This window comes from Pteropus alecto, unplaced genomic scaffold (assembly GCF_000325575.1).
Source record: "Pteropus alecto unplaced genomic scaffold, ASM32557v1 scaffold171, whole genome shotgun sequence".
In the NCBI taxonomy this organism is placed as follows: Eukaryota; Metazoa; Chordata; class Mammalia; order Chiroptera; family Pteropodidae; genus Pteropus; species Pteropus alecto.
This window is the reverse complement of record NW_006431925.1, coordinates 4,167,984-4,177,047: the sequence shown is the minus strand read 5'-3', so window position 1 is coordinate 4,177,047 and position 9,064 is coordinate 4,167,984. Positions and strand designations below refer to the sequence as shown.

The window sequence follows — 9,064 nt, the reverse complement described above, 5'->3', positions numbered from 1 at the left end:
TCGTCCGGCGACTACAGCCTGGCGCACGTCCGCGAGATGGCTTGCTCCATCGTCGACCAGAAGGTAAGGTGGCGCGCGGCTCCGAGCCCGGCCCCTTCCCGTCGGGCAGGGGGCGCTGCCCGCCCGGCCGCCCCAACTTTCCGGGAACGGGGCTCCTGGACCCGGCACGGGGGCTCCTGCAAGGCTCTGGCACCCGCCGAGGTCGGACGGCCGCATCCCAGGCACTGCACTCCCTGTAGTCCAGGTCTCCCCTTACCCCGTCTTCTGATATTCCCGACTTCTCTCCTGTCTGCATCCCCCTCGCCCATTTCCAGCCCTCTCAGGACGTTTCCAGGTATCTTGCTCTTTTCTCGCCGCGCCTCTCCCCTACCCTTAAGACTTCCCGGCTCTCACGTCTCTTCCCCGCTGGACCCCGGACTAGCACATTTCTGGCGCCGGAATCCTCCTTCCTGCACCAGTTTTCCCCTGGGACACGCTCAGCATGATCTCATCACCACCCCCCATCCCCTTCAGGCCCCTCTCCTAGCTCTGATTGATGCTGAGGAGTTCCTGGGATAGTCTGGAGATGAGGAATTTCTCACCTGTCAAATAAGCTTTTAAGAGAGGATGATTGACTTGGCCAGCTGTGAAAACAACTGACCAGACCACAACTACCCACCTCTACGAGAACATGGGGGCAGATTTTTCAACTATGCAATCTGAAAGTTGCAGCCTTCTTGCTTTTCATCCCTGGGACACTAATAGTGGGGCGTCGAGGTGGGGGCCCAGGCTTTTAAAGGGTCAGGGTGCTGTCCACGAGCACCCCAAGGCTGGCTGTGCCCTTAGGTTTGAGGCTGTGGGACTTTGGACAGCGGCCATCAAAGGCGGGTTGGAAAAGGGGTCATTATTCTCGGCCAGGCCACCCGGGGAAGAGACCCAGCCCGCCTACAACTGTTAGTAGGGTAATTCTAAATTTCAAGTTGTCCTGTAGACATCCAGAGGGAGATTGCATGGAAGGGAGTGATAAGAGTTTAAAGAAGAGGGGACCATGGCGGCAGTCGACTTACTTAGTGTAAACAGTCAAGGTTTAGGGATTAGAGTCAGAGGTCTCTAAGGGTGATAAATTTCACCCCTGGAGGACTGGTTAGGACTTGCTTTATAAAGATCACTTGAATAATCATGAATGCTTTAAATTATTTGGAACAGAGTTTGCTAAGCGGGGAGTGTTGCAAATTGTGGCACTGGGATATTAGGAAAAGCCCCAGGGAAAAATCGCTAATCTAGGAAGTTATAAAAGTTCTAGAGGCTAAGATAACAATGAGAGCTAAGGATTTTTATTTATTGAATGGAGTGACTCTCAATTTTTTGCATGTAAATGACATATTTTGTCTAATTCTGGTACAAGTCATGTCGGATGTTGCTTCATCATCAATGCTATGAACATCTAATGCTGGTTAACGGGAACTCTCTCCTAGGCACTGAAAGCCTTCCCTAAATGGAAGTTGTCGTCTACAGCAATCTCCATTAAAGTTCAAACCAGTTAATTAAAAAATACTGGATAAACATATAAACAATGTATAATGAAATTTCTCAAACAGCTAATACAATTGCATAGAATTTTAACTTACCCAAATTCTAAAGCCAGTGATAGAGTTATAGGGAATATTCAAATTGGGTCAGATTAATATGGACAGGCTGTTTTTTGATCAACTTTAAAACACACACATACCCCTTGATGGAGTTTAGGATGGAGAGAAACATGTATGTATGGTTCTGGAATGGATTGGAATTTTGAATGGTGAATGAATTCCATTTATCTCAGTACCTAACAAGAGGGATGTTATTATATGGAGGGAGCAATATGAGGGCAAAGGGAGAAGACAGTAGGCCTGAGGATAGTGACTAGGGTATTTAGAGAAAGTACAATTATGAAAAGGCCTTGGAATTAAAATGAACTCAAATTACCAGAAGCCTCAGTAATCTACATAGAGTATCAAACCAAGGACAGCTGAAAGATGGATTTGCTATGTGGAGGATGTGTTAGAATGCCAAAAATGTTATGGCAGAAAGAAAAGTGGAGTTTAGTCTCATGAGCTAATTGAGATCTGAGCCAAAGCCTGGGGAAGAGACCTGGAGAAACACCAAAAAGGGAAAATCATCAGCCCTGGTGACTGATTTAAATGAGGGACACATTCCTTTTGTATTTACTCTAGTAGGTCTTCTGTCTCTAAAAGAAGAGTTTGAAAAGTTTGACTGCTTGGGATAGCGCAGGTGAGATCACACTTGCATTTCTTAATTTTTTCTAAAGGTTTGTGGCAAAGGGAGAAGTAGATTTAGAAATGTGGATTTAGAGCTATTTATATACAGGATACTCTAAATAAATGTTTACTGGGTTTGGAAAGGAAAATTTCCATCTATCTACTGTCATCTATCTTGAGGTATATTATCGCTGAGGCAGAAACAAGATTAAGAGGCCTGACTATCCATCACAGGACAGCAGAGAACTCTGCTTTGTGACAGTAGAACTGGCAGAGATGGTCAGTGTGGAGTTAAGGGAGAGGGAGGAGATCTTTTGTCCCTTATTTCAAGTTCTCTTGAAGTACTTTCTGAAGGTAGCAAAGTGAGGAAGGATGACAGGAAAGAGAAGGAAGGGAGGGGATGAATGTTTTAGGAGAGAGCTGAGAGTTTGAGGTCGTTTACAATTTGCTATGTAGACAGACTGGAGTCATGTTGATCTTACAGCAGGAGGGTCTCATTTTCTGAGTCCTTCTCCTTTGTTGTTTTATAATGTGTTAAGAGGGTTCATAGGATATGTTTGAGAGTCCCCTAAATACTAACAGGGATCAGACTAGCTTAAATCTTTGGACATATTGGCTGACAATTCACTGTATTTCAGCATAATTCGTGGGATAGTTTCTATGGGATGAGCAACTGAAGTGTGCAGGGCTGATTAAGAGAACCCTGTCCTTGTGAAACACATCTTTAAGTTGTTATTACTTAGAATTTGGAGTATAGTTTTTCTTTCTTTAATTATGTAGATTTGAAAAGTGGCAAACATATGATTGTACTTGAAAAATTTTATTTGTACTTCTAAAATATTCTTACTTTAAGTAAATGTTCACTAAGTATGTACTGAATTATATAACTTAATTATTTCTTTTATCTTGAGGTTTAGATAAAAAATCTAGTCTCGCTTTCTTTTCGTATTAACAATGTATGAATGTGTAAGATGTAATTAATGTCTTCATTTTTGGAAGTATTAGGCCAAAGTTATGTTTATATTATGTTTGTTTCTTTACTTTGCAAGCATGTAACCTTGAAGGCTGGTTGTATATAAAGACGTGTATTCTGTTACTCAGTGTACTTGATTATTGTTATTGAAAAAATAACAGTAATTGACCTCACTTTGAAACACTGTTACCTTCTACTATCAAAGGAACCTTGAGTATATAGACTAAGAAGAAATTGTTTTGAAGCAAGAAACTATTCCAAAGGAAGAATTATTTTGGTTTCATAATATACCACCTCTCCATTTCTCTCTCTCTCTCTCTCTCTCTCTCTCTCTCTCTCTCTCTCACACACACACACACACTCACACACACACATACACACTACACTTTTTTTTAAACAAGCAATATTAATTTAGGAATGTGGGATGCAGTTAATACCACTGTCTATCTTTCCATTCATATTTTGGTATCTTATTAGAAAGACAACTCATATTTCTTTTTGAATTTCCTTAAATGGAGTAATAACATCTATAAGACTCCTGGCATACAGTTTCACTTTGCACAGTCTTATGTCTGACCAAAGAAAACTAAAGAGTGAGATTTTGTAGGAGATAGCTCACTAAAGGAACAACAAAGTTTAGCATTTTGGTTTGAGAGCAGCTTTGCTCTGCTTGTAGTTGTTTCACTTTCTTAATTATAAATTGTTTTCTTAACAGTTGTAGTGTCATTTTAATTTTATTGTTAATTTTAGCTACTCTACTTCTACACAGATTGAGAAAGCTGGAAGTAATTAGCTGCTTTAGCAGCCCAGCATACATGTGACAACAAAGTCCTTTTAAGCTAATGATGGTGTTTGGGTCTTAGGTGTATATTTTTAATTCAAATCTTGTATTTGTCATATGTCTATTGATTTCTGATTTAATGATGAAGTATAGAACTTGTCATTGCATTAAGCGATACTTAAGTAATATAACTTTAATACCATATATTTAAAATTTTAATTTCTTTTCTAGTTTAGTAGTATAATGGGATTATGTTTTGGTATATATGTAATGCCTATGTTTTATATGTGTATATAAAACATGTACAATAAGCCCATACATATATAATATACATATATCTGTTGTACATTATCTAAGTGTCTAAGTGTGCTTTGAAAAGCATTTTTAAAAGCCTAATTATCCACATATAGGTGCTAGATGCTGAATTATTGTTTTCTATTTTTGTATTGTAGGTACCACAAAAAGTGGGGACTCATATATCTCATAATCCAAAAGAGAAACTATACTTTCTATTTTTCTATCAATACACAGAACTGACAACTCTTCTTACATTTATGTACTGTTTAATGGTTTTCACAAGGAATGAAAGGCATTTAGTTTTACAGTCTTTGGTCTGTGAAGAATTACATGATTGGCTGTTTTGACAAATATATGAATTAATTTGGGCCTTTAGATCCAGGATTGAGATCAATTTGAAAGAATTTTCTGTGAAAGCTATAGTGTGTGCATACATAGGAGTTGAGGTTAATGCTAGGTGTGGGGCTGGAAATTATTAATAAAGTTTGAAGACTTGCCTCATACTTGATGACTGTATTTGTATAACCAGACACCTGTCATATCTATTAAGAGAAATTTAAAACTTTATTTTGCTAATTATTCTTTTTTATTTTTTCATGAGATTATTTTATGACTTTTAATGACTTTTAATGATCCTACTAGACAATACAAACAAATTTGTAAGCCTATGAATGTATGGTTGTGACTTATCTAAGAATACTTTGAAGATACAGGATAATAAGTGTAAAGGATTAAATATACTGCCTGGTAAATAGGTGCATAATAAATCGGATTATGGATATCTTAAGTTTTCACCAACTAGCATGCAATTTTGTTAACAAAATAAATGTGTACTTTATGATCTTATTCTTATCTCAGTATGTAATTAAAATTGTAGCATTAAAAAGTAATATGGCTATAAGGCCCAGGTGACATTATTTTTTCTCTGCCCTTTATAACAGGGCCAATCTCAGGAATAGTTACATTTTGAAGCTGCCTCTCAAATCTCAACCTCTCAGAATTCCTAAATTTGATTATTGCTAAATGAAAAACACATATACTGATTAAAGTATATCACTTTTTATTATTTTTGACAAGAAGTTGACTTAATTCCTTTTCAATTGCATGTAATATGAATGATATTTCATTTGATAAAAAAGCGAAATAAAATAGGTAATGATGCGACATTTGGCAACATAGCGATTCTCAAATCTGGTCCTTAAGAGTGAAATAAAAAGATGCTTTTTTTTTTTTTCTTGCAAGTCAGCCCTTGATTTGAGGAGGACAGCACTCATTTTGCTGTCATGATGTCATCTTGCTGTCACGATAACATCTGGGAGGTTTGCGAAATCATTATATCTAATGAATAGCTAATATAATATAGTTTGTTGTGCACATACAGAAATGTTATATCGAGATGGGAGACAATTTTACTGAGGAACAATTGAGTTAGCAATTTGGCTAAGCCAATCAGAAGTCTTTTCTAGATCTTTTCACTAACTACCACTTAACTCTCACGGAAGCCTGTGCCTCATTTATAAAACCTTTAGACAACCACAATCATTAACTATTTATCCATCTTTTAAAGAAGAGTGGAATAGACAATAATATGAAACACATGTGTGTGTGCATACACGTGTCTGTGTGTGTGTGTGTGTGTGTGTGTATGTGTGTGTTAGACTATAATCATTGAATAAGCTCTCAAGCTATACCAAGAAACTAGTCTAATAATCAAGATAGCAGGGCTGGACTCACATTGGATTAGAAGTGGGTAAAATGCAGTTCCATAGGAGTTGATCATAACAAGTTTGCTTTGTTTCTGTGTGCTGAGGATAACTAATTTTTTGGACCTCTGATTTCTGATAGTCACCTTAAAAACTAAAGTGACTGGAAAATCTAAGCCCAAATGTGAAAATAGAGGTAAATATAGAGGGTGTTTTTAAAGATAATGCTCACATTTTAGTTTTTCTAGCAATATGATAGATTTTGAAAACAAAGTTTCAGTTTCTTAAATCTTTCCTTAATGTTGGAGTATGTTAGAACAACATACACAACGAAAAAATGCACCAATTTTTTGTTTTTCTATTGATAGAATTTAGGTATAGAGAAAATGGTTATTTTGCTCACATGTGTTCAAAATTCTTTTTCATCTACAAGAATATGTGAAATTTCTCCAGGAATTCCTCTGATACCATCAACCAAATATTTTTGTACCATTAACAACCGACAGCATCACTTGAAGTAACTTGGCATCAGAGAAACTCACATTATGCAGTTTTTTATTCTTTCTAGTCTTATGTAGAAAATAGATAATTTTTTTAAAAAGTGTTAATTACATGGCCACTATGGCCATTATGGAATATTGTATAATTTAGATAGCTATAAAGGTAAGAATTAGTGTGAAAACACCACATATTGAGACACAGTAATGCCTGTCCAAATTTACAGTTTCCTGTATAGAAGTTTTTTTCCAAAGTTTCAAAAAGGTTTTATTTGGCTAAACCTAGATAGTTGATATAGCAGCTTAGCAATGTTGGCACATACAAAGATTAGATTTTTAAATATGCAATCATGCAGGAATTTTGTCCAACTTATTTTGGTTAAAAGGAAAAAATATATATATATTCTTCACTGGTTTATTGGCTTCTCTTCTGACTAAATCACTGATTGATAAGGAATTTGTTGAATTTACTGTTTGTATTTAGGCACAATTTCAAGAATTTCTGAACGCCTCTCTCCCTAATTGTCGAAGCCACTTTCCCCCCACATATATATCATAAAATGAAGTATGAATGTGTTAATGAAAATGTGAGCAAAATCCATGAATGTGCATAATAATTGGTATTATTGATAATCTAAGGCTCTGCAGACTGTAGTACAGTACAGTATATTATCTCGTTAATAAAAGAAATGTACTTTTTATTAGCAAGAAATTTGTATGTTTTGATTAAAAAAATTTTATATGTACCTTTCATTGGTTCAGATTGTTGAAGGGATTGACATACATATGAAATGTTATACCTTAAGACGATTGAAGCTTCTTTAATATATATTTGCCCCTTGAACAATGAGGGGCTTATTGATGCTAGCCCTATAAAACCTTACCTAAAGCAGGTCGAAAATTCATGTATAATTTTGACTTTCCCAAAACTTAACCACTAATAGCCTCCTGTTGACCAGAAGCCTTACCGATAATATAAACAGTTGATTAACACATGTCATATGAATTATATACTGTATTCTTACAATAAAGTAAGCTAAAGAAAAGATAACAATATTAAGAAAATATGAAGAGAAAATACATGTACAGTATTTATTTTTTAAAATAAATATTCATGTATAAGTCGACCTGTGCATTTCAACTCTATGTTCAAGGATAATTATACTAAGTTTGTCACAGAAATAATAGTTCAAATCCAGTTAAAAGGGTATTATTAAATATGTGAAGTAAAGATCTGAGTCTGTTTCCTTTTTCATAAACAATGAGAATTGGCATATAGTCAAAGCCTGACTTAGTAAGATAAGTCATAGACAAAAACATATTTGCACATCAAATAAAACATCAATTTATTCAAATCTGAAATCCATATACTGTTAAATCAGTTTGCTTTTTATGTATTTTTTTGTAAATCCTTTAAGTTGATTTTAAAGAATTTTTTCTTGAAATTTATTCTGTTAGATTTATGTTGATGTAAATTTTAGACTTTCTTAAGAAGCACATATTTTCCATTAGTTGTAAATAAAGATTAAACCCTTAGGTTAAAGTGTTAGAAGGATTTTTAAACTGTCAGTGTTAGATATACCAAAAAATTAAAACCTTTTCCTAGGTTGTCTAAATCAAACATGCTAATGGTGTAATAATTATTGGATGATTGTGGAACTATCACTTTGTTTTGTATAACTAAATGTATAACTAAATGTATGACTAAAGCCAGAGAGAGATCAGGGATTCAGTTCTAGTTCAGGTACTTGAGTTATGTTCCAGAGAACTTAATTGATTGAATTAGGCCATCTATCACTGATCAAATGTTTGTTCATGACACTGTGTCTCAACCTTTTAATCAATTAAACCTATACATTTTTTTCCCCCTCTCTTAGCTCCTTAGATATTGAGAAATGGTGATAACCTTGTGGTGTGATAGGGCCCCTTGGGTGGAACCAGGAGTTCTTACAATACCAAGTGGCTACACTCTTCCTAGAATGCTGGGAGATCACAGCCAGCCTTCAGGGAGAGACATACTTAAGGACCCGGGGCATCTGGCATAAGGAATAAGATAAATTTGGAGACACCTAAGGGTGATTTCCTTGCCAAAGAAGACAGATTATTAAGGTAGGACAGGAGAATATTCCTCAGTTTATAGAAAAGTGAGGTCTACTGTCCATTCTGAACAATCCGTAGAGTCTTTGCAATCACTGAGCATCTTTGAAAGGTTTGGTCTGTATCCCTGCTGTGGAAAGCTGCAACTAAGAACATGTATGACCAACAGAGTTGTAATTATGTAGCAATTGGTTAGGACAGTTAACCCCTCAGAACAGTGGCCACAGGCAATGGTGTGGGGCAAAGAGTTGTAGATTTCACCATTATCAAAAGTAAGAAGGCAGGGGGTGGGGGCAGGAATGGTGGGAGCAGGAAAGGTGGCATTTAAGCTTTGGTGATGGCTTCGAATTGGTGGTGGTAAATAGACCAGACCCAAGCAGGTTAAGAGTTGGCAAGACCTGTGGAATTGTGAGACTCTGGTGGCACCCGAGGGCAGAAACAGACAGTGACAGTGAAGCTTTGACCTCCTATAGATTGAG

The 9,064-nt window shown here is 36.4% G+C and overlaps 1 protein-coding gene across 1 annotated transcript in view; it reads left to right on the top strand.

Moving 5' to 3' along the window:
* The first annotated feature begins 6 nt into the window (after positions 1-6).
* PRKD1 (protein kinase D1) overlaps positions 7-9,064 on the top strand; it is a 280,608-nt gene continuing 271,550 nt past the window's right edge. Inside the window, 1 exon segment of the mRNA XM_025043367.1 lies at positions 7-63. Within this exon segment, the coding sequence (XP_024899135.1) occupies positions 37-63 (27 nt within the window). The 5' untranslated portion in view covers positions 7-36.